The sequence below is a fragment of the Eutrigla gurnardus genome (assembly GCF_963514095.1).
Source record: "Eutrigla gurnardus genome assembly, chromosome: 9".
Taxonomy (NCBI): domain Eukaryota; kingdom Metazoa; phylum Chordata; class Actinopteri; order Perciformes; family Triglidae; genus Eutrigla; species Eutrigla gurnardus.
Genome location: NC_139923.1, coordinates 8,498,644 through 8,525,321, shown reverse-complemented (window position 1 = coordinate 8,525,321; position 26,678 = coordinate 8,498,644). Strand labels below are relative to the sequence as shown.

The following is a 26,678-nucleotide window of genomic DNA, read 5'->3' as shown; positions in this document are numbered from 1 at the left end:
TGAAAACCACACTTAGATGCACGTCTGATCCGGATCTGTTTTCTAATGGCAGCAGCGGTGGTGGTTTTTCGGAGCGGACCCTGTGCGCGCCGCGGCTCGTCAGAGGGCGGCTCTTTGAGCGCTCTTTACGCATCATTATAAAGGCTTAGCTCCCTCCCTCCGCGCGCTGTCCCGCTCCGCCGCCGCGAGCCCTCAGTGTCTGGATCTATATCGTAGATAGATGAGCTAGATGCCACACACCGTTAGCCTGCAGGTTGCAACGGTTGAAAGTTTGATTTCACTTTTTTTGTTGTTGTTGTTGCCGTCCTCCTGGCTCTGCTCCGTCTCCCTCTCCTTCCTCTCGGGGCTGTGTTTCTCCTCTGCTCGGATACTGCTGACTTAAGCATTGGATATGTGCACACAGGATGATGACAACCCCTTTCCTCCACGTAGAAGTAAAATAAAATAGGCTTTCGCACACACTGGATTTACTCCTGTCGTTCCATATGAAGAAGCCAAAAGTAAGTGATTTGTTGTGTGTCTGTGTGTTTCGGCGTGACGCAGCGCAGCGGGACGCGTCCCTGCTTCCGTCTGCGAGTCGCTCAACTTAACCAGTCAAACCAATAATCACCTTCACGATGTTTTAAATGTAGGCTTTGAACAACATACGCAGGCTGATGAAGTGTGTTTTTGTGCCAGCGGGATCAGAGCTGTTGCTGTTCTTGCGGTAGCGCTTAATTGCCGACTTTACCACTTTAAAGCAGCTCTCCTCTTCGGCGTTTCCCCCACGAAAAAACCCAAACGGAGTTTATTCAGCAGCACGTCGACGTCTCCCTGATTCCGCCGGACGCGCGGCGCCCCTGATGCCTCCACGATCGATTCCTATTAACGGCGCCAGTCTTGCGTAACGGCCATTTAAGTCGTTTAATTTTGTTGTTGCTCTTGACATGATTCCATTGTAACCGGGGATGGTGTTGGTTCAGGAGGATAGACGCACTTAACACATTTTTATACCTGACATCATCTCAGCACCTCTCCTGGCACGACCAGCTGCTAAATGAAGCTGAATCAGGTAATGAAGGTAATGAGTCAGGGCGTCACTCGCTGCTTTTCTGGATATTTGTTTTATCGGTGGAGGTGATGAGACATCGATGTGGAGATTTTTGAACTGGGGTTTTCATCCACCGGTTCATGCAGCCTACTTCATGGCCCGAGCAGCCGCTCATTAAGAGCTTAGCTGCAAATAGTCTCTGGTCTGTGACAGGGCTGACCCAAACATGGACAAACTAACTAATGACCAGAAGGCACTTCTTCTTTTTAAGGTACTCATTAGTAGTTTTCTCTTATCACAGAAGGTTTGATCCTCCGTCCAGACCAGCAGGTGATCACCTGAAGTTGACGTTTTTAATGTCGTTTTAAGTGAACGCACATAAGCAAAACGCTGCACACGTGTCCCTTCGGGAGCAATTTGTAAAGTGTCTTACGTGCTGGTATATTTAATGTGTGTGTGTGTGTGTGCGTGCGTGCGTGTGCGTGATTTGTGTCCATTCGAAGGTGTGCAAACTCCTTTTAGGCGGTTTAAATTGTGCGTGTGTGTGTGTGTGTGTGAGAGAGAGAGAGAGAGAGAGAGAGAGAGAGCGCGCGCACAGGGAGTGAATGACTTTGAAGTCTCCTGCAGGAAGGGTGGACACCCTGCATCCCTGCCACTGGTTATCATATCCTGAGCAGAGTTCCCTTTCTGCTTTTTTTAATGAAGTTATCCAGAAGGCTACCTTGTGTCTGGCTTCATCAGCTATCACCTTTAATCTCTTTTTTTGCTGTTCTTGCCACAGCTGCTGGTGCTTTCCCTTGATATGTAATCACGCATCGAAAAAAAAAATTGTATTTTGGAAGCCTTTATCCATCCAGGCGTCTTTTAAATCTGCACAGGCTGTGAACTGAAGACTGCTATCTTTGCTCTTTCACATGGAAGTTATCAGCAGGAATGAAATGGTCTAGATCTGAAACGAAACGAAGGTGATTGTTCGCCACATTGTGACTATAAACTTTCTTAGATTAGCGGGGCACACAAGGTGAATGAATGAGAGTGTGAGTGTGATATAGCACGTCCGGACTTCCAGGGGAGATCCGTCGCCAGTAGGGAGTGCTAGTTTCCTGACGCTGGTGCAGCGTCGGCGAGACCAGTCTCTCAGGTCTGTGATGTGGGAGGTTTTGGAGAGGCATCACATGTGCCCCCTCAGACTCATAAAACATGATTTAAAGGCTGATCCCTGCTATGTCATGCAGCTATTTGGTGAGCTATCTGCCCAGGTGACATTTCTATCAAAGAGGAGTGGCACATGGCAGGCGGAGGGAGAGCGGCTGTAGTGTGTGTGGTCCTGTCGGAGGAGTCTGTAATTCCTCAGGCCGACTGCTCGCAACAATGTAGGCTCAGTCTGCTTTATTGCCACTAATCTGCTTGTTTCAGATTCTGAAAGCTGCAGGTAGGTGCAGACCAGAAGCAGTCTGCAGCGTTAGATTGATTATGTCACATAATCACACGACACCCACCTCCTGCATGTCGTGGCAACGAGGGTGTCAGAATGACTCTCCAGTAATCACAGCCCAATTAAGTGGTTGAAGCAAATTTGATTTATATTAAGCACGTGTTGGTGTCGACTTAGATCTGCTAATCAAGTTCCCTGTTTAATAACTTCATCAGGTCAGCAGGATAGCAGACACACGGCATTAAACCAGAGCTGCCGCACTGAGTCGGAGCGCTGCAAGCTCACCGGCAGGGCGAGGACGCCGCTAAGGGCCACATTAAAGCCAGTAAACTTCCCTGGAAGTTACTCACGCTCTCTCATTGTCAACACATTTGTCAGCAGCTTTCATCGGGGATTAATGCAAATGTTTCAGCGCTGCATATCAAATAGAGCTTCTGACTTTTAATCACAGATCATGCCCGGACAATCCTAAAAGTTGTGAGGCGCTCAAGAGGTCCGGGCACATTGATCTCCAGGGTCACATGTTACTGGTAAAAACGACTTGGTTCGGAGTTGAGGATCAGGATGTGTGTTATATCTCGACCGAATGCTAAAGTTCCACCTCGAGCAACAACAAATTCTCATCAACAGAAAAAACTGAAGAAAAAGATCAATTAAAGTTCAAGGTCTCGTCTTAATGAAAAAGGCACCAGTGACGTGAGATCTGCACTGCTCAGCATCGTTATTGGAAAGAAATAAACAGCCTTGCTGTCCTTTGCACTCAAATCTGATGTTTGATCTCAGGAGCAGGACTATGGCCTCATATGCACCTTCCAGTTGAAAACAGCAGAGATGCAACAAATGGGGATATCGCAAACTGCCAGCACCATAGCTGTGCTGCAGGATATGCAAGTCTTAATACTATACCGCTCACAAATTACTTTCCCCATCTCAGTTAAATACTGAAGAAAGGCCATTTGTCAGGGCTGCTGACACTCTAGTAGGCTGGTTTAGCAGATGGAAAATCCACTTCAGTAGGTGGTCTTGCAACATTGTTTGCGACTATATTTATTAAGCTTTATTTCTCCTTTACGAAACCAAAGAAACAGTCTACCAAACTCACATTTTCCAAGGTGTTTCCTGGAAAGTGTCAGTGTTTTTCTCTAAAGCTTTGTACCGTCACAGTGTAAAATGTTGGGTATTTTTATAGCTTAAAAGGTATGCAGGATCCATAAACGCAACAGAACAAGCATGGTTTAGGTTACAGGATTTTGTTCTCTCTGTCACAGAGCTCAGGCCTGAGCTTTCAGCATTGATTTCTCATTTCTGCAGCAGTAAGATGTTCAGTGTGCTGCTGCGGATCCAAAGAGAAGGCAGTCATTGGAGTAGGTGCTCGGTCTAACCTTAACCCTACTCTACGGAGGCATGTGTTCGTGTGAATTTATTTAGCAGGAAATCTGTGGATATGCTGATTCCAAGTCCTCCTTTTGAAATGTGTCAGCTGAGGTGAAGTTGTCTCTTTACAAAAAGTCATTGGGTGTCATGTGAATGAGAAACATTCAGAGGGAAACAGCTGACATGGATGCAGTATACGACTGGAGCCAGCCTGATGGATTTAATTCGATTTTATTTATAGTGTCGTTTCACAACAAAAAATTATTTCAGGACACTTTCCACATCACACCCAGAGTCCCGACATCACCCAGGAGCAAAGTGTTGCTCTTGGGTTCAGCCAGCCCTAACTATTAGCTTTATCAAAGAGAACGTTTTAAGCCTACTCTTAAAATACACTATTAAAGTACTCTACTACTAAAAGTGAGAACGGTGTCCTGCCTCCCGAACCAGAACCGGAAGATAGTTCCACAGAAGAGGAGTTTGATGGCTGAAAGCTTTGGCCCCTGCTCTACCTTTGGAGACTTAGGGAAAGAGAAGTAACCCTGCAGTCTGAGAGCATGATGGTCTGGTGGAATAGTGGGGTTTAACGAGCTCTTCAACATCTGATGGTGCCTGACCTTTACGAGCCTAGGTAGTTGAGGAGAAGGATTTTACAGTGCAGAGAAGCCAACATAGGCTTACAATAACATCCCTTAGTCTCAGGATCTGTTCTGTGGGCCGACAGGAAGTGTAAACCTACTTTTTACTGAGGCAATTATCACCACTTCACGTGGCAACTTCTCATTTTTTCTCCTCTGAACTCCAAGAATAAAAGTCCCTGTTTGCTACTTAGTTGCTATTTAGCAACATAGTTGAGTCTTGTATCTGAATGCATGCTCTACATGATGTAGTTATGGATTTTTCTTACTTGAGCACGTTCTGTACCAAAGCCCAAGACAGGATGAAAACAAAAAACAGCATAAAAGCAGTTGTTGTTCAAACAAAAATATTTTAAAAGGTTGTTAAAACTAAGGAGACTTTGTGTGTGTGTGTGTGTGTATGTGTGTGACAGGGTTAATGAGGCTCAAAGTCATGCATATCTATGTCGGCATTAGGATTTGGTCTTCCTGGTCACTCTGAACTGAAGTTCAGTTTGAGTTGAGTTTATATGTTGACATGTGGAGGAGCTTGTGAAAACACCTCCAGTCATGACACATGATGGGAGACCAAAGAACAACGCAACGCAGTAATGCAGTCTGAAGGAAACAGAGGCAGGAAACCATTTTTCATGAAAGGTCTTACTTTTGCAATTGTGTGAAGATGGAAGAAGGATCTTTTGTTAGTGTTTTTATTATTGATATTAGATATTTTTAAATACTGGTTATTCCTTCCTGATCAGATACCAGCGCATTTAAAAAATGTCGTCACTTCACTGGTTAGATTTTCCAGCATAAAATATTGCCAAATGGCTCACATTTTGCTAGCTCAGGCTAACCGTGCCCTCTCTGCGAGCACCCGACCTCATTTGGTGCCATGCCTGTGCAGTTCTCAGCTAAGATCCAGCGTTTCAGGCAAATCCGACGCTGTAATCCGAAAAAAAACTCTAAAGACTCTAACTCTCATGATACCAATTTATGTAATAAATGAGAGCTGGCTGTCGAAGATGACAGGTTTTGCGCAAGAGAGGATGAAGATACTTGACTGTTGCTAATCATAATAATTGCTGTTTGAGGAAATTGTGCTGCATCCAAGTTTTAATGTCATTGAAAACAGGCAGAGGAGGTGAAGGAGACGTCAGTCAAATCACACTGGAATCCATATCTCCTCATTATGTGTCGTAGGCGCAGCATGTGAATACAGAATAAGGGTGGGCCTAAAAGAGGACCTTGTGGGACTCCTGGTTTTCCGGTGCTTAGTAGGATCGACTGGCCCCCATGATGACAGATTGTAAACGGTCCGTCAACTATGATGTGAACCACATGAGTGTAGCTCCTGGTTCACCCAGTGTGCTTTTTTCCAGTGAAATTGAGTAGAACTGATTGCGTGACCACGTTGACTGATGGTAACACTTGAAAAGAGCATCTGACATCAGGAGATATTTAGTGACCCGACTGCCGCTGCTATTTGGTGACGAGTGCTGTGTCACTACTGTGAGCCATTCCGACTGAAAAGGATGTAGCACATGATGAACGGGGAGCAAATTATTGGGCTACATTTTAAGAATTTGACCACATTGACCACATTGTGGTGATGTGTGGTCAGACTGTAGGTAATAAGGGAAGGGGACCTCGCTGGTCGGCTGTAAGAGCGTATTGATAGTGGAGAATAGGATTACTAGAGAGTCACTAATTGGTTGTGAATATAATATTATCCTATTTTATTTTTGTAAAGCAATTTTTTTGATTGATATTGTTATTTTAAATGGAGTAAATACTGAATTATATAGAAATAGCTGTGCCCAGTGTTTTAAGATTTAACCACTGATTTAAAGGCATGACCAACATTCAATTTCAACCAATTTTCTTAAAACAAAACAAAAAAAACCAACCATTTCCTGGTCCTCGCAACTCAAATGTGATGTTCTCGTATTTTGTCATAGTTTATTTAACAGCCTTGGTGTTTGGTCGATGGTTACTTTTGGCTGCTGGACTTTGTAATGGACATTTTCTACAATTTTCTGACATTTTATTGGTTAAACCATAAAGCCTTCAGTTGTATGGGGGGGTAATACAAGTGCTTCCTCAGGCAACACGTCTGTCATGTCTGAGCTGAGATGTTTGGCCACAGCTGCTCTGGAGTGCAGGTGGCGTCATTACTTCTTCTTCCTACTTCTTCCTAAAACAACACATTCCTTTTCTCCTGCCTGACCTCCATATAAACATCAAGCCACGTTTCACGCAATATTTGTATTTTAGCTAAAGGGTTGGTTGCTCTGTTGTTGGTTTTCCAGAATTCCTGTGAACTCTAAATGCACAGCGATCAATAAAAGGTTAACAGTTTTGTGTGTGTGTGTGTTTTGAGGGTTTCACAGTAAACACAGGTTTTCCAAGTAATTTCAAGGAACTGTGGATTTAGCCCACACCATTTCTGAATGCACTGTACCACTAGAGATGGAATTGTCATAAAATATGATTGTGTTGTTTAAAATACAAATAATTAGGGGAAATATGGGGTTATTTTCAGTTGATATAGTTTGAATTCTGTGCAGCAACCTGCTTTATCTGGTGAGTTGATACTATCTGGAGCAAATTATGATTGCTTGATTACTCCCTCCATTCTCCAAGGAAACATAATTTTAATTAGCACATAAATCACGCTGTGGTTGCAATAAACGTGTGTGTTCTGGCTCCTTTAAAATGCATCGGGTCTGTCTGTATCTCTAACAATTGTTCAGCTGAGCTGAAGCAACAAGCTGAAGCAACGAGCTAGAAGCAACGAGCTGTCCAAGTCTGCAATCCGATCCAGAGCGGGGTCGCTGCTGGAGGCCATCTGATTCGTCTTCATCTTCAAATCTTCATCTGGTGCAGTTTCCACATGATCGGTCCTCTCGAGCTAGAATGAGAGGCAATGAACAATTGATACAGAAGTGAGGAGCTGTGTGCTGTTCATATGGGTGCACGTGACATTTGTCATAATCACATTGCTCCCCGGAGCTTGTGCAGTCAACTAGAATAGTTTCTGCTTAATGCTTTTTTTGACAGTTTAGCCTGACCGGTCTTGTGAATTCTTATTATCTCCTGAACACATCATATTGCAAATTGAAGGGCTGGATTCGAGGAATCCTTGATCGTTTTCAGCTGTCTACTTTGGTATCACTGGTTTGTTTGTACTAAACTCGTTGTTTTTTTTATATCTAACAATCTTAGTTATGAGTTATTGTTGCATTCATTACCAAAAAAGGACCCTTAAAAGCCATGCTTCCTCAGTGCCTTGTGTGTTGAAGCTACGGCATAATGGAGATTTGTGTTTGAATGAGAGGTCCACAGTGAGCTTGTTACCATCAGGCATGATCCACCACAGTCATGCATATCCGGGGGAAAACTCACAAGATCCAAGAACGTCAATGGACATCTTTTACACTTCAGTAGCTTCTTTACAATGTATTGATTCAGCGTTAAAACAGGGTACAGTGAAAGTGTGTGTGTGTGTGTGTGTGGGGGGGGGGGGGGGGTCCCTGTAAAGACTAAAAAAAGATGGATCAAAAAGGGAATCTGATATAAAAGCATCCTTGTTGCCTGAGCCAAATCCCCCTCATACTGAGTGTGTATCAACCAGATCAATCCTAGCAGTTTCTTGTTGACATAGTTGATGATGTGGCTATATAAAGGGACTGTTAGGGGATTCTAAAGCACCGCTCTCTGTTTCCAAGGAAAACAACAGAGAGCATACAGTCATCACATGCATTTTATCTTCATCCTCCCCATTTCAAATTTGATCCCAGAAGCTAGATCAGATTTCCTGCTTTACACCATAGGGATGACTGAATGCCTTTTTACAAACCGGGGCCATGACCAAGAAATATCATGAAAATAGGGTGACAGGAGTATTCTATGTTTAGGGACTACAGAACCTCCTTGTGGTTTGGGGAGAAGAAGGCCCAACTCATCCTGTCACAAACAATTTGATTGGCTCTGATAAATCAAACTTCAATAAACTAACCTCCAAATAAGAAATATTGTATTATTCACATTCTGGGTAAAATAATTCATGACAAATAATCACGTGAATAAAGACGTCTTGGATGTGTGAAGGCCTGAAAGTGCAATCAAATTAATGAGAGTAAATTGTGGCCAGGTTCACGCAGGAGTTTCGTGTTAAGGAAACACAGTTGTGATCAGGCTGTGTGGACGTAACGGGGCCTTCTGTCACACATGGCGCCTCTCATGACAAGACTCGGAGACGGTAATATGATTAAGCCGCTGCAGCATCTTAAACAACAAAGGACGCAAATGTGGAATAACAAGATCTGGCCAAGTAGGCGGACACTTACCGCTTCAAAGTTTGCAACAGGAATTTTGTGTAGGCCTCTGGAAATAGCATCTCCAGTTAACTTCGATGTTATTTGGTTAAAAGGATGAAACATTTGTGACGCAGTAATCTTTTGGCAGCCAATTCGGGATGCTGCTGATCCAAGTCTGCTGAATCACGTTGAAAAACAAAGTCACTCCTTCTGCTCTACATCAAACTCAATCACCACAACAAACCCTGGTATGCAATATGACCTTAATCCCAAACACAGTCATGACAAAGATCACTGTGTCTGCTTTACATTGCTGTCGGTTCAATATGTATCGTCTCATTTATCACATTTATTAATTCCATGTGGTGAGCTCACTATTATTCAGGCCTGTTCATTTAGAAAAAGGACAACAATGGAATATTGGAACAGATTATATTGGCATTACATCCCTGTTTGAAAGTTTAACTATAATGCATATTTCCTAATAACCCTCAGCACCAGCTCAATAGCGCTTGTTGTCTGGAGCAACACAGTGCCGTTAATGTTGACGGAAGGTTCTTTCGTCAATATAAGAAGCTTTCACTGGTCAATTTGAAACTTCAGACAGATAATCTGTAAGGTCATGCTGTGATGTCATGTTGCATCACCATGCAATAGTCACTGCCTACCAAGAACCACGCCGCCAGATGAGTGCATGTTAAGCTTTTGCACAACGGATGTGACTCTATACGACTCGTCTGGCTCCTCCCTGTTACCTCCAAGTGTATGTGGTTGTATTGTAAAACATAATCATGGTCATGGATTTGATGCAATCTCGTTCCTGGTATTGGTTCACCAAAGTTGAAAACACAAAAGTGACATTTTGATGATGAATACTTCTTCGGCTTTGCTGGTATAGTCTCATCCTTACGGCTTTTGTGCCTGAATTTGGAGGCGTCTTCCCTGTGCATGTTATGTATTAACCTGGATGTGACTAACATTGGATTGACCCAGTGATCCTTTACAGTGAAGTTTTTGTTCAGTAAACAGAATGAGAATTAAATATTGTGACCGTATCAATAATCAGGGGGATGGGGTTCGGCTTTATCTGTCACTGCAAAGTCATATTTGCACTAAAAACAATAAAAAAAAGTTAGAAAAAACAAACCTTTGATTGTAGCATTTATTCAAAAACCTTGGTCAACCTTAGCGTGGATTACGTCTAGAACATCTGGGCAAAAACAGCCTGGTATTTTCTTTGCACAGCCTTCCTCATCTATGTGTTAATCCTCCGAAGGGAACTAATATGGCATGGCCAAATTCAAAACAATGATCTAAGCAGAAGATTAGAATAAAATATCCCTCTCTGACAAAAACAGACTTGCTTTGGACTAATGTGATCCGAGGCCCAGTGTTCCGCTTTTATGAGATTATGTGGTTAAGAGGGCCACGAGTTTGGCAGTCTGGAGAGCCAACCCAGCAAATGATACCTTGAGCGGGGGGGTATGACGATGGGTAATCATCCAGAGCATTCATGTGTTGAGGCTGAGTGGGACCTGTTAATGACAGACAACAGGGCAGTAGTTTGGAGCACCTGGATGTTCGATGGTTCTGGTTTGGTCTCAGTTGGTTCTGCTATTGTGAGCAAAGTGCTGCATTTACAAAGCATCGGGTATTATTAGGTAAGGTTGGCAACAATGATGGTAGACTCAAATAATATCAATAACTCATCAATAAATAACCTTTTTTTGCAACCAGATGTTACGTAGCTCCTTCACACAAGAATGTTGTTCAAGTTTGCAATTGAATAATACGAGAAATATGCATTTTATAGCTACATGCATTACTAGAACAAGTACATCAAATGTAAGACAAACTGATTGTATGTCATGTAATTCATTCCTTAGCAACATAGCACTGTGTGCGTTTCGTCTGACTGTCTATTTGTTTTCCCTGTTGGCTGTCCGCTGTTTGCCTGATTCCATGTGAATGCAGCATAAAAATAGCTGATTTGATTTATTAAGGACACAGTGACAGCATCGTTTTTAGTGCTCCAAAATTGGGACCATGTTTAGCATTAAGTTGTCCTCCGTGTCACTCTCAAAGGTCACTCAGAGAGTGTCGGGAAAACTTTTTGAGTTGAAGTCATCTTACTTTTTCTTTACTGAGGCCTGAGGTTGTTTATCCATATGTTTGACCTGTGCTGTGTGTTGGGAGTACGTAGCTACGGAACATGAATAAACAAGGTCCGTTTGTTTTTGCACAAGAAAAGTTCAAACAAGATGTTTTCCTGTTTATCTCCTCATTGAGTAAAGACAGATCACAATAAGATAGGAATGAATACTCTTTTCTGCATCTTGATTTAGTTGATGTTGTAAGCGTCATGTGGATATGGTTTAACTTGAGGAAATACATGTATTACAATGATAGCAGTCTTTAAGTTACAAGCTACATGTTTAGTGTAGCTTTTATAGGAAGGTGTCTTATATGATATAATGCAAAAACTATGACACACAAGATGAGTCAAAGTAAATCACTTGCACACTGTTACAATGGTTTAGAGGAGGAGACTACCTTTCAGACTAAACATATTTCTCTCAGCACTGTAGGCAAACTGAAGTTTCCTCTAATGATTTTTCTTAATCTAGATGCAAAATTTGTGTATCCTCTTACAGACCTTGTTGGCATGTAGAGCCCTGATATGCAGCCAATAATCCACGCCATGATTATATGATCAACATATTCTTCAATGTAATGATGGAATGAAATACCCAAATGCATCGGTCAGCCAATTACTCTGATGTGCTGTTTTTTAATCCCATGCATGGCAGCAATGAATATTTTCTATTTCAATTAATATGATTTCTCCATATCATGTTATCTAGGAACAACCCACTCTGCCCATTGAAGCTTGGGAAACCACCCATTCCAAGCACGGACACACTGTATTTAATTTATTGAGCTATTCTGGGAAATCCAGAATGGAATGGTTGGATGTATTCATGCTATGAAGATGTAGAAGTTCCATATGCTGCTTCACAATAAAAGCCTCCAGTGATAGCGATGCCTACCGACCTTGAGCGTAGGTCGGGTGGGCGTACAAGGTTGGATGGGTCACACGTAGGACGTTCACCCAGGAGACCGCTGTTCATGTCCTCATTGAAAACAAGTCAATGTTGACTCATTTTAGTTTTGTTATAAAACTTCCACACTTAACTTTTCCAAAGCCTAGTATCTAGTACTTTTGTTTTTGTAAGCCTAAAAACTAAAAAAGCATATGTATGAAGTTTCTTTTGAAAAGACAAGCATGCATGTAATAAAGCGACATAGTGTCATAGTCTGAAGCAGCGGGCCACTGACCAAGTATTTGACGAGTTGAGAGTGAGAATATGTTTGACTTTGAAGTCTTTGCTCTTCACTATTCCCCCAAATTCTTAGTTTTTGTGATCCCTGTGTATTGGCACAAGCAGGGATCTCAAAACTCACCAACGAGTCTACCTTTCTCAGCTTGAATGCTGAACTCAAGGCTTCTAAATCATCGTGAGTGATGACACGGTGACTTCGTCCACTTCTTGTATGATAGAGCGAGATTTCACAAAGTCCAAGAGTACTCGTGTAGACAGATCAATACTGTGGTAACCAAAGGTTTGCATGGAGTGCTGAGACAGAAGAAGTTTTTTGTGTGAAATGTTTAGTGTTACATCTGCTTATTAACTTCTGGTGAGTAACCAGCAAAAGGAGACAATTTCCAGAGGAAGGAAGTAATTTCAATGTTAAGTGTTTAATCCAATAACCACTTTATAGTTGTTTGGCCCACAGCTAATCTCAAAAGAGTAATATTAGATTTCCATAAAACCTGTGTACAAATCAACCTTTGAGCAAAGAAACAATTAACCATACTGTTTTTGCAGTCCAGTTCTGGGAATTTGAGCTTGAGTTTTTAGCTATAACTTTCAGTCACCATTGCTTTTAGCCTGTAATCAAATATGCCAGTAAAAGTAAATTATACATGCTGACATGTTTTATCTGTTAAAAAAAGATAATGAAAAATAAACATGCAATTATTCATCCATAAATGTACAGTTCATAACATTTATTTTCCTCAATTTTCACCAGGTGTTTCATAACACCATATGATTGAACACTAGGAGGCCCTTGCAGAATGCAAGGCTGTACTTAACAACAACAACTCAACAAATGTTGAGAGAAGCATCATCGCTCATCTGCAAATCCCTGCATGTGGTTTTGTTTTGTTTTTATTAAAATTGAAAAAAGACTAATGTATGATGGTGTGAAATGTAGCATTCACTCACACATACACAGTCAGTGAAGTGACAGCTCTTTTTTCTGCATTGGATCCTGTCAGAAACACTATTTGTTTATTACTTATTTTGTCACTGATTTAATTTCGACATGATTTCCCAGGTCTTCTACAAACGCTGCTTATTATATTGCGGTTTTCCACTTAATCATCCTTTTTAAAATGAATTCTGTGGGGTTGATTGAAAATCTCCATTCATGTGTGTCACGAAGCCGCGAGATAAGCTCTGGTACTTTGTTTCAACTTGACTCAGACTTTTGAAAGCTGGACTATCTGCTGGCCTTTCACTAAACCTGCACCTTCCCCAGGAAGACTAAAAACTAGGATTTGTAGCAGCTGAACTAGTCACATGGAGAAACCATCGTAGATGATGCACATGTCACAAGCTTCCCCATGTATATGTCACTTTGATATTTTGCAGGATCTGGATGCAAATGCAGCCGCGCCACCACAAGTTAGCTCAAGTCAGTCACTAATATGTGCTTGAGGCTGAGATAATACCAAGGGAGTTTGGTATTACGCAAGGCATTTCAGTACAGTGAAGATATCACTTGAGATGGTTTGTGACTGGTCACGTCTGGAAATTCTTAAATATTAATAAACTCAAAGAACTCCACATGTTTTGGAGGATACAAATATCCTTTTCTTCAAAAACAGAGCCAGTTTGTTTAAGATTTTGTGCTTTGATGAACAACTTGTTACATACTTGCAAAAAAAAAATCCTTGACCTTATGTTGCTTACTGTGGTTCTATGTGGGGCTCCTCTGATCTCATCCACTGTTTTCTGCACAATGTGCTTCCTGACATGCAGAGGACGTGGCTATAAAGGTTGAATTACAAGATAACATTTGTCTCTGCTCATCAATTATCGTCCCCGTCTGCCACTGAAAGACGATTGGAGCAGTGGAAGCTTAGTGGAATTTAATTATAACCCATCTGTGCTTTAAATGCTGCTTATCCTTCGGCCTTTCCTGCTGCCGATGGATCATTGTTCCGTTCTCTTCCTGTTGTGACTCCGTTTGACCAAATATATAGTAACAGGAGGAAGGTGGGCGGCGGACTCTGTCTTGAAGATATGAAAATGTCCGACTGGCAGGGAAAGTGTAGACGACAAACTGTTTGACTGCTACTGTGAATGTGAAGCAACAACTGCGAGTCTGGTCATAAAACCTTGGCTTGAATAAAATACAAGACACAAACTTGTTTTACTGGTAAAAGTGCCTGAAGATTAGGCATGGCTCAGCTCACTATTATATGATATCCCTCTCCCTGAGTCCCATTTGTGCACTAAAGCTTTAATCAGGAGAGGAGGTTTGCTTTCGAGGTTGCTGAACTGTTTTTGGGTTAGGCTCCGACTGGCCCTAATCTCTATTGAGAGGAGAATTTCAGTTCCATTGCATAATATGGTCAGATTGGCACAGAGAAGAGGTAGGAGGTCATCCAAGTAAATTATGTTAATGTACGATTGGCCAATGCAACTCCATTAGGCAGTAAAAAAGCTCATATTAAAGTTGCAGTTTCCTTGCAAACAAACAACAAAGTTTATTGCTAAAAGGCATTGTTTGTATTATTTAGGTTGAACGAACAAACGTGCGTTTTTGTCCTCATAGAACAATTGGAAAGCTGATCTTTATTTATTTATTTTTTTAATCGTTCAGCAGACACATTACTACATTTAGCCTGTGCAAAATTGCCCTCATGCATGTGCACAATACATGCAAAACATGGTGCTCATAGTGGTCAAAGGTTCCACAGCATAACTCCGAGACTAAACTCCTGACTGCAAATAACATCTTGCGCATTTTACACATCCAGATTGTGATATATCTTCTATATCTTCATACCTGCTTGTCAGTTAACGGCTGCATCTCGATGGCAACATGCATGATGGGATTGATTTGGATCCCTCACCTGCATGTCACAACAACACAGTGTTGCGACACGTCTCTGTCGGTTATTTGAAGTGTGCCCTTCTCACGGCCTGGAGATCGGATGACAGCCAGCTTTCTGCAATCTGAAGACAGCTGGTGGTCTGACAGGAAACAGAATAGAAGCTGGTTATTTGCCTTTTCTAGCATCTTCTCTGTTGACTTGTAAAGTAATGTTGCCCAATGAAAGACTAACTCACATTTTACAGAAGTTCAGAGGACATGATGACACATGGAAGAGAGGAACAATATTACATAGTTAATCATGTATTTTTCCTTCACTGCTTTGTTCATTGACTCAATGTGCTGAAATGATAACAATTGCATTATTTTTATGTTGTGGTTGTATGAGTAGCTCATAAGTTAGACCTAATTAAATCACTATAGGCTACCATCCAAATGTGTATTACTTTTTGAAGTCATGCCTCTGTGGGACAAGGCGATGCCCTCTGCCCCCTCGTAGCATCAAAATCTTTTATTGTTGCCATTGTCGGCAGCGGGCAATGGCTTTTTATGATGTGGAAATGATTAATGATGAATGGTGTAAAAGATTGAACACCCCGTGAATAAAAAATCCCCACAGCGCGTCACTTTGTAAAACACTGTGCACATTTGATCTTATAGTACGCTATAGCATGAACGATCCAGCTAACATTTAGGCAGCAGGACAACTGCAAGACAACTGTTCAGTTACAGACCGTTACAGGGATGTGCGTTCTGTGGAGATACGGTCTCTGATGATGTATGCTGTTGGATAACACTTGATGGTTCAGCTTCCAGATGCAGCCTTATGCTGACGACTGTCGAGTTTTAGTGTCACCTCCGAAATCTGCACATTTCTGTTCTATCTTTGATTACAACTTGATCTGATCTCTTATTAATAACATTTCAAAGATCCTGCCCATCTCAACATTGCAGGTTGGTTTAGGCAACAAAACTATTGAGTGACCCGTCACTCCCTCTAACCACAGCTCTTTCATGTATTGGCATTGCAGACCTCACAGAGCCACGTTAACGTGCCTAAACAAGAATGCCGTTGTTGTTGTCTTGCGACAAATAAATCGCTGTCATTTATAAACCGTTTTGTGAGACTGAGCTGGCGATTATTGCGTGCATCGTCCCCTTGATACACCAGTCACAAGGCGGTGACTATTTTATATACAATTAACAATCATGTCCTCTGTTTTCTCTGTAGGCTATGCCTTGTATGAAGAAGATGTGACTAATTGTCAAAAATGTCTTGTGTTTATCTCCATTGATCTGCAGATTTGGATACGCGTCTGTGTCCATATACTGCTGTTCATCACGCTTGGGGTTCATTCAAGTAAATTTGACGTCAGCCCGGTGACCGATGACATCTCTAGACTCTCTATTTTGGTAAGAACAGTGCTGTGAGTCCATCATCCATAGTTAAAACACCAGTATGATGATCGGAACGATACAAAATTCAGCCCGGTGTCACCTGCTGAATTATCTGCATTTGTAATGCAAAGACCAAAAAGTTATCATTTTTGTAGCTTCCTCTTGGATGCTTACGATCCGGTAGCTGCTCGCTGCACCTTTCTATTAACGCCTAGAAATGTCCCGAAACTTACCAAATTAAAGTGTTTGTCATGTACTGGCAAATAATTAAGTTACTTTTTGCAGGTGTATTAACTTAAGGTCATTGTGTGTGCAATTTAATTGTTTTCTACTTTTTGTTTTGTTTTACAGAGAGAAAATATTCCTAAAGATTACAAAATTCCTGTACACTACGTTCCAAAAGAAGAGGTAAGTAATAGTGTGGCAACCGCAGTAAATCATTTGGAATAATAAATTACGGTCATTATTTAAAAAATCTATGCCTTCACAACAAATTTAGGCTGATTGTATAACTATTGCACAGTGTAAATCTTGTGTCATCTACCATTATTGGCATTTTGGTAAAACTGTTATGTATTTAGTTATTAAACGGTAATTGCTATTTTCATTCATTTTTTGCCATATCTCTGCTCTTTTTCTTCCAGGGAGGGATGTGTTGGGTAAAATTAAACGTCTTCTACTTGGAGGAGAGTTTAAAAGATTTAGCGACTAAGTTTGGAAACATTTCATCCAACACTAAAGACATTAAAATATTCAACCACATGCTCCAAGAACTGCGGATCAACATGGCATCTGTGGTAAGTTCCTATCGTGTTTAAGTGCATAGCACTACTGAGCGTACAGGTTTGAAGTGTGTGAAACTACAGCTTTGCTTTGAAGGTATTTTCATTTATGATTGAATTTATGGATTTCAACACACGTCATTGATTCAGCCATGCCGTGAGCACAGCTTACACAAACGTAGAACAGACACCCTGCAAGGCAAATATACAGACTGTAGCTGAGAAGCTATCTATGACAAACAAACGTTAGCATCATGCTGCAATATAACAGAAAAGGCTGCTTTGTGTGTACGAGTTTAGCATGTTAATGCGGTCAATGGTTTATGGAAAGCTATTGGCTGGTAGACTTTGACGGTCTTAGTGAGTTTTTGCTGTAATTAACGATTGAATAAAGAAGATGTTACTAATTGTCAAAACAACTCTTTGTGCGACCTGAAGACTTGATTATGCAGCTTGTGTCCATTCACTTACAGCTTCGAAGCTGTAGGGGTTAATCCCCTCAAATCCACCCCTTGAAATCAACCGCTTAAAGATGAATCTCTTAGAAATGTTTGTCGTCTCGTCTTTGCAGGAGCTGATCATGTACGACTTCGAGTGCCACTACAGGGAAGAGAGGTGGCCGACGGCACGATACTTTGACTACGTCAAAGACTTCCTTATAGCTGCCCGGAATAAAGAAGACTCGGATGATTGTGATCCTCCTCCCTGTCTCACAACACCGTACACAGTAACGACAGAAACTAATTTAAAAGGTGAATGTTTACTATACGTGTCGGGCCTGATGAATCCCTACAATATGAGGCATCAGTGAAGGGCTTGTGTATCTGTGGGTGCACATCTGTCAATCACCTTTCTACCACATTGAAGACTTTTGGCTTGTAAGAAAGAATGATGAGCATAAAACAAGCCATTTTTGTCAACCTAATCTCATGGGAACGTACATAAACAGCAGGACATTTTAAGGACTTTCCATTTTTGCATTTATGGCTTTTCTGGTGTAATTTCATGCCATGAAAAATGTGACGGGTGGGTTTTGGTGCAGGGCTGTCGGTGGCAGCAACCTGGCAGAGAGTAGGGTTATTTTTTAACTCGGCCTCCTTCAGAAACTACGACGGCGTATTAGGGCCACTGTCAGAAAAAAAAAAAAAAAAACAGAGCCGAGAGAGGTGGGCAATATTCTGAGATTAAAAGTCACAAATTTGCTAGTTTTAAAGTGGCAAATTTGCGACTTTAAAAGTTTATTACGATGCTAACAACCGGCATTTATGCTAGCTAACTTCCCATGAATGTAGCTTTTATCTTTCTAATTAATCCATCCCGTGTGTCAATGCTTTGCTAAGGTCCTTAGGGTGATGGCTCGTGATGGTTAATTTTATATGGGCCAAATTGTCATCTTACGGTATGTGTGTTTGTTGATCGGGTGGTTTGGCTAAGCTAGCGGTCATAGAGGAAGTAATCACGTAGCTTGACCCGGATGTTTGCCGTTGCTATGACAACAAGTGAAAGCTACTGCTAGCTTAGGCAAACTACCTGCTCAATAAACACAAATAAGATGACAATTTGGCCCATATAAAATTAACCAACAATAACCATCAACAGCCATTACCTTAAGGGCCTTAGCAAAGCGTCACACGTTGGGATGAATTAATTAGAAAGATAAAAGAGACATTCGGAAGCGAAGTTAGCTAGCATAAATGCAGGTTGTTAGCATCGTAATAAACTAACAAATTTGCCACTTTAAAACTCGCAAATTTGCTAGTTTTAAAGTCGCAAATTTTGTCACTTTAAAACTAGCAAATTTGTGACTTTTAATCTCAGAATATTGCCCACCTCTCTCGGCTCCGTTTTTTTTTTTTTTTTCGACAGTTGCCCTAATACGCCGTCGTAAGAAACAGCTGCAGACTGTTTCCACTGCCACAAATAATTTCACTGAGGGCTTTGCTTTGCACACTGCAGTTTTTTTGTAGTTATTTCCCATCTTTGATATCAAATCAGGGATTTATGTATGTAAAGTCGTATTTCTCTGGGTAGACGTTAAGCAAAAGGGGTCTGAGGTTGGCGTTGAAACAAAAAATGAGGCACACGGCTGTGTGAAAGGCTCCGACATTCATGGGTTTGACCCAGCATATCTCAGCCGTTAACCCAGCGATTTGAAACGGTTCGTCCCCACGATGAACCTGTACATTGATCGCTCATGATCGCCCCATCTGGTGTGTGAACCGGTACTACAACATAATGATTAGACAGAAGATAAAAGTCAGCCCTTTTTTTCGCAGAGTTGTTGCGCTCGACATCGAGATTGTATTCGACAGGTATGTCTGTGTGGTAAATACACTTACAAGGGCTATCTCTGCAGGACATTTCAGTTTAACAGCTGAGATGTGTTTGGAATGAAGCCGTGAACCTGTCAGGAGAACAATCAGACCATCTGAACAACATTCTACGCGGATTCTTAAATACTTCTCGGAACATCGGTCAAATGTTATTGGGCTCAACATTCAATGCGGAGCCGCGGGATATTTGAGAGAAGCTTTCAAACGCACATAATTTGCACTCACTTCTAGTTGTGTCCGTCACCTCTCTGCAGACAGCTTTTTCACTCCTGCGTGTAAAAAAACCCGCCACCACCCTCTTTGGACCGTTGTGTGAACGGCCTCTTATTTAGGACAGATCTCTTGTGACCGTTTCAGAGAAGCTTTAAATCCTGGAACCATTATTTCTTCACAACTTTGTGAGATAAAAAAGCAAACTGAAAAAGGGTCTCGGTGCTTAGACGGCATTGAGAGGCGGCTGAGTCACCGGGCCGAGGGACGGCGTCCCCAGGCGGCGCAGGTGAAAGGGAAGAAAAGGGGCCGAAACCCGATTGTGAACGTGTTCATTACACAGCAATCTTCCGATCTTCCCAAGCGCTTGGCTTTTCTCTGCCAGAGTGGTAGGATTAGATGTTTTGTGTGTGTGTGTGTGTGTGTGTGTGTGTGTGTGTGTGTGAGAGAGAGAGAGAGAGAGTGAGTGAGGAGGTAAAAAACAGGCAGTGTTGAGTCAATTTTTTAGCACCTGACACTAACACTGAAACTTTTTCATCCCTCCTCCCACAATGCCTAACTCATCTTTTTCTTTTTTTTCTCCCCTCACCCCTCCAGTATCATCAACGTCCAGCAGTACAGACACAGCCTGTCCAACAGGCTGCAAACCACGTAAGTTTGCAATCTCAGTATGAGCTCCGTGTCCGTGTTGTAAATCCGGCCCAGCTGGTGTGTCAGAACGGCAGCTATTTTTTTGTGTCAGCTCCAGTATTTTTTGCCACATTCTGCAGTGAGTTAGCCCATTTCCCCCCGGTGCTGCTGCAACTTGATTTATGACACTCAAAATTCCTTATCACAGCTCGCTGTATGTCTCATGTCTCATCTTGTCTGGCTTTGAGATCAACATTTCTTCAAAAGAATGTAATTTTTTTGCATACAATAAAACTGAAGAATGGATCAAACTGTAACGTGGTGTTGTAATAACAAGCACTAGCATGGGAGTGAGTGGACTTTTGGCTCCAACAGTGGCTCAGCTGACCACTTTATCTTGTGAAATGGAAAATGATTGATGAAAGATATCATTCATCATAGTTTTATATTTCCTAGCTGTCTGCTCTTTAGACAGCGTAAAAGGATTACAGGGACACAGTAATATGACAAAGCCCCCTCCCCTCCCCGCCCCTCCCCCCTCCCCTCAAAACTATGTTCTGCTTGTTATTATATGTCTTAGATGTTTGAGTGATAAATGTGCAGAGTTTGACACTCGGAAGGGATCTTTTTCACACCTCGGTTTCCCACGCTCATGTTTAATGTGAGTCTAAAACGTGTTACAACTATTTGGATGATTGCAAATAACATGTGAAACGGATTTATTTGTTTTTTAAGTGTCATGTGGAAAAGTTTTTTAAAATAGCATTTCTGGAGAGCTGATGGTCTTTTATGTCTACTATCACCACTCATGCTCAGAAAAAAGACTGAGCTTAATCCATAAATCACCAAACTTTTTTCAACATCTCTTGCATTCTGAGTTGTTACTAAAAACATAACGTGTCGGAGCGGAGGAGGCGACGTGTTGATTATTTTCTTTATTCTTTTTAGCTCCAGGCACGAGCCCCCTCACTAATGTGGTGGAGCGAAGCCTTCTCTCCTTACTGTTCATTCCACTCCTAGCTCTGGTATTCCTGCTTGTGTGGAAGGTGAGTTGACCTTTGATCCCTGTGACTATTTCATTTCCTGAGGCACTCCTAAGATATGACTGTTTGTAGCCTGTTTTACTTTCAGGGAGACACCACTTTGTTCCAGGGAATTTATGACAGCGGCAAACAGCCTTCTGGCAAACAGCTGGCAAACAGCCATCTGCAGATGCCATGCAGACTTTGAGACATGAGGTTTTACTGGGAACCCTGACAGTAAATATTATTTCCTGAAACAGGTCCGATCATCGAGGAATGAGGAGCATCTTCAACAGAATCCTGGAGAAGGTGGACTCTTCACAGGAACAGAAGCGACTGCACCTCCGCTAGATGCTGAAATATCAGAAAAGTGAGTAAAGTTCATGTCATTTTTTCACATGTGTAATATCTCTCAGTGGTTTTATGCTGTGACTGTTTTAACCTCATTTAAAGAAGTTAAAAGCTTTGGTAGCAAAGGTGAGAAGAAAAATAAAAGAAACAATCAACAAATGCAGTGTAGACTTTATTCCATACAGCTTATTCTGGTTTCGGCTGTTCAAACACCTCCGCAGCCGTGTAGTAAAAAGAAAGCAGACTCCATCACTGAAGACCTTCACCACTCCTTTCAGCTCCTCCACCTCTGGCCAACATGAGAATTTACAAAAACTTTCATCCCCACTGCACCAAGGCCAAATAGACTGTCACTACTTCTAAATAGGTTTTTAATGTTTTTATGTTTTCTGTGAGCCCCTTGAATTTAAATAATAATGTGCCATTTGATTTGTCCTTGCTAAGCGGACCCAACTAATATTTTGCACTAATTCAGCAGCAAAACAATGAAGCACAGAAATGTGATGTTGGCTCTCGACAACTTCTGACCCTGAGAGATTAAAGAGTCTTAGCGGATTAATTGGCCGAGTTCCCTGTCTAATGTTTCTCTTTCTGTCCAATTACAGAAACATGTTGAACGTCATTGAAATTGTGTAATGCTTCTACCCTTCAGCGTAACCGGTGAGATGAGAGTTTTTCTTTTACAGTTTTTAAAATAAAGCAAATCTAATTTTTAAAGCTTTAAAACCTCTCTGCACTCGTTTCCCCTCACAGGTCTCTACTCTTTCCTCCTGTTGGTGTCCAAAGGTGAAGAAAAACAAACACGAAGCTGAATTCCATAGCGAGATCTCAAATGGCCTGTTTTTGACTGCTCTCCAGATGTTCTCCTGGATGAACCATGCCTGCTACCGTATGGATAAGTCTTTCTAGTTAGACTGCGTTAACCCCCGTGCTTCTGAAGAAGACTGTGAGATTTTAGCAAAGAGGAACCTCTGTACTACCCCCTCCCCAACTGGATTCTTCAGGCTCCTACGACTCGTCCACCAGAATCTGCTGCGCCGTGAACCCTTTGGGGAAAACGTTCCCCTCGGCACATTGCTACACATTGCTTTTGGACTCGCCAGTCCGTCTTCACACAGCAAACATGCTGGTTTATCTCCTGTATGAACTGAGGCATGAAATACTACCTCCGGTGACCCTCAACGTTAACCACGGCATAAACATCTCCACGGTCTCTTCCTAGTCCGGGATTTCCTAAAGAATATGATCTTAAAACATTGTAGTTCCAAGTTGTAGTCACATTGTTTGGTTGAGGCAAGAACCCGCGGGGGCGTCTGATGTATTTATTTATTGGTGGCACGACTGAGCTGCTGCTGTTGATACATTTGAAATGTTTCATTTAAGAGCACCACTACTAAAGGGTCACATTTAAAAGAACAATCTATATACTAACACACTCACACACACACACACACACACACACACACGATCTCCCCAAAATAAACCCCATTGCTGAACAAGTTACATTTCCTCTTATGATGTTGTTGTTATTGTTGTTGTTGTTGTTGTTGTTGTTGTTGTCGGCATATAAAGTATGACTCGGGTGATTTAGGTTGTGTGAATGGATTACATGGAGAACAAAACAAATACATACAAAATATGCTGCTTTTGACTAACTTACATTTAGACTAATGAAATCTGCAATGAAATTCTGTTAACGAGTATCAGGGATGACTTCTGTAGATCCAGGATTATGTATTTTTTTTTAAGTGAGACAACAACAGGCCTCCCAAATGTTAGCTCTACAATGCCTTTAAAAAAAAAAATTTAAAAAAAATGTATCTCACCTGTTATGTTAAAAATTGTTACAGGGGAGATGTTTCATGGCCATTCCTCATGGAAAGCAAAATAAACTAAATCGCTTAAAGTTTAAAAAGTTTGTAAAGTGAGAGCAAAAATAATAAGACTGAATATACACATGTTATATAATATAACATTTTAAGTTCTTGTCTGTTCACTGAATGACCAAATATACTCATCAAACCCATTAGCTCTGACTGTTCACACGGTTTATTCTTGCGTACTTTGCCTTTATCCAGTATCAGTGTTGTGCTTGTATAATAAAACCCGTTATAGATAATCTGACAAAGACAGTTGATGCATTTATCAGGATTCAAATGCTAGTGAGATGTTGCAGGATGATACCACTGTATGTGAAATTGACAGACATGCACCTTAGTTATTTTCACAATCCGCAAAATGCGCCGGGGGCAGGGGAGGGGGGGATGCCATGCATAATCAAATATCAATTTTGCCTTAAAGTTGTACATAATATAAATACACGTTCAAAGGAAGTGTACTGTCATCAACTTCACATTCTGAGCTGAGGCTCAATGGTGGAACTTTCCAAACTTTTTTTTTTTCTTCATGGTGACTTTTCTAGAGTTGTTTCCAGCGTCCGTGTGAAAGGCAGGAAATCATTCGCTGGTAGTCAAAATAAGGTTGTTTAATCCACAGTAATCCATCTGAGGCACTAGCAGAAGCCCCCAGGTTTATTCTAATATCTAATCAAAGCGCCCCTCCTCCTTTAGTCACTTCACTTCCAGATCTGATAAGTTCACTGCTGGAGGCACTCCTTGTCTCGGCGGTAGATCTTATCGGAGAACGGCAACGGGTTTAAAAGCACCTCATCCATGGCAAGTCATTTTTATTTCATCTACTAGCATTTATTTGCATCTACTTACTGCCCATATCTACCAGTAAATATCTTAATGGGAGACACCCGAGAAACATGTTAGTTACAGACTATTAACATAACATTTCAGGAAACTTAAGATTTAGGAAATAATTTTGTTGTGATAAGAAATCAACTGGGACATTGTGATATCTATTAGTTCACCTATAGCACCCTCAAAATGTATGGGGTTCTATAATCCATATCTTTAAAGGCCGTTCATTCTCAGAACCAGAAATCAAGCTTTAAAGTATACTTTAAAGGTTTTCAGAGAATAATTTGTTCAGATATCTTTCAGAACCTGATTTATAAAAATGTTATTCCAAACAAATTGGCTGATTTATGAAGCGATACAAAAAGATATCCAAAAATCCCCTTAGTAAAAAACCTTTGACACTGATATGTTAACAAAATGAAACAAGAATATTTCTGTTCTGGAAATGTATTCAAATTAGCACATATCAGACATTTCAAAATACAGAAACGTTGCAATGCGAAAATATATTTGTCGGAATTCAAGTAATCAACTGTTTCATGAGGATATCTATCAGTTATATAATTGACCTGGGGTGTCTTTCCTTGACGTCAACGTGACTCTGCAAAATGACGTCGCAGATGTGAGTAATGAATATCCAGTCTAACTAACGAGTGTTAAAAGGGCTTGCCATGCCAAACGGGTTGACTCCAACAATGGATTTATGGATAAAGATAATTATGAAGCATATTAATGAAACTCCGCTAAGAGGTAGGAGTTTGAACGGGGCACGCTGGCTGTGACCTTTCCCATTAGGCCGCCCTGCTGCAAACTAACTGAAAATGACAAAGTGGCAGGACATTTATTTCTATATATCTAGTTTCAGTCTTTCCATCCTGTCTGTGGTCTTACATTGTACCATGTCCATTCTTGGTTTTTGTGCCTTGTTTGATGAGTGTGATTGACTGTGTAAATGTCAAAAAGCCTCTCTATGTTTCTGTGTAGTAACAGAAAGTGGTGAGATCATTACAGGGCAGATTAGAATAATCTCACCACAACAACCCAACAGATATGATCCCCAATCTCCCTCCTTTAAAAAAAAAAAAAAAAAAAAAAAAGTCATGACAGTTTAGTTGGCTTGACCTGTGCACATTTTGATTTTCGGAAATGCAGTTCTTCGGTAGTGAAAACTTATCGGCAGAATAAACTGCAGTGGTTGTGACATTTTGTCTACGCAATTTTACATTTTATCCTTTGTAACATTTAGGAAAGAGTACAACTGCTTGTTTCATGTGTATTCTGGATTTAGGAGGAGTATATTGTGCAAAATTTAATCTGTGTTTAAAAATAAAAGTATACCACATTGGTGTTCATATAGTTCAGAGACATACAGTAACGTTCAGCATCAACAGCTGGAATTCTTTGGTTTGGTAAAGTATTGTTTGTTGTGTTGAACTGCCAGATAATTTCATTCATTCAAAAATGCATTTTTGAAGAGCACTCCACAAGTGGTGTTTATTACCCATGTCATTATTTCTATGGCGGTTTAGAGCCAAGTCTGTTTTAGAAGAAGTATACCACATTGGTGTTTGTATCGTCCACGGCAACAGTACTTTTAGGAGGGGAACATCTGACATCATGGCGTGGTAAATTACTGTTATTTAAAAAGCTTTTAGTCAACAATATTTATTCCAAAATGCATTATTGAACAATATTGGAGCATATTATCTACGGCAGCAACTCTAGGTTTGTCTTCTCAACATGATGATTGTTATGGGCAGTCCCCAGTATTCTGACAGAGACGCAAGCAAACGAACAAACAAGGTATACTCTGTCAAAAGTTGCTTTTTATACATAGTCTATGAATATCATGAGCTGCAACAGGTCTAAGCTGTGAACAAAAAAGAAAAAACGACATGGTCTCCCATTTTCCTGTCTATGTGAGAGCCACAAACAGTCCTGTGACGCGCGGAGTCCAGAATCCGAGCGTTTTCATACTTTAGTCGAGAGAGTGACTGCCCTAAAATACTGTTCCTAGGTGGGTTGTTGTGTGGTCTGAGCGTGATCAGAGTTACATCCTGAACAGTACTTTCGGGCTTGAGTGATCTAATCCATCCCACTACAGTGGGTGAATCAAATGGCTCTAGGCAGGAATAAGTCTGGGTGCCAAAAAACGCAAATGTAATTATTGCCCAGTTGGTATTCTGGGTGAAAATTCTACTGTTTTCTGTATTTTTGTATAAATGTAAAGAAACATATATGAGATATGAATAAAGTACACATATTCAACTATTA

The 26,678-nt window shown here is 41.1% G+C and overlaps 2 protein-coding genes across 2 annotated transcripts in view; one reads left to right on the top strand and one right to left on the bottom strand.

Annotated features, from left to right (window-relative positions):
• Positions 1 to 26,678, bottom strand: part of cav1 (caveolin 1) — a 481,528-nt gene that overhangs the window by 397,750 nt on the left and 57,100 nt on the right. The gene's annotated exons all lie outside the window — the stretch shown is intronic.
• Positions 157 to 26,678, top strand: kitlga (kit ligand a). The gene is made up of 10 exons (XM_084017516.1): positions 157 to 500; positions 16,273 to 16,383; positions 16,720 to 16,776; positions 17,013 to 17,165; positions 17,722 to 17,902; positions 20,291 to 20,344; positions 21,272 to 21,369; positions 21,606 to 21,715; positions 22,302 to 22,356; positions 22,450 to 26,678. The coding sequence occupies exons 1-9, from the start codon at positions 486 to 488 to the stop codon at positions 22,330 to 22,332; spliced, it is 810 nt and encodes a 269-aa protein (XP_083873642.1). The 5' UTR covers positions 157 to 485; the 3' UTR covers positions 22,333 to 22,356; positions 22,450 to 26,678.

What these genes read in the sequence shown, in the direction of transcription:
- kitlga (XM_084017516.1), top strand. An exon ending in ACTACGTTCCAAAAGAAGAG is followed by an intron (nt 16,777 to 17,012) that starts GTAAGTAATAGT and finishes TTTTTCTTCCAG; the next exon opens with GGAGGGATGTGTTGGGTAAA. An exon ending in GATGCTGAAATATCAGAAAA is followed by an intron (nt 21,716 to 22,301) that starts GTGAGTAAAGTT and finishes GTCCAATTACAG; the next exon opens with AAACATGTTGAACGTCATTG.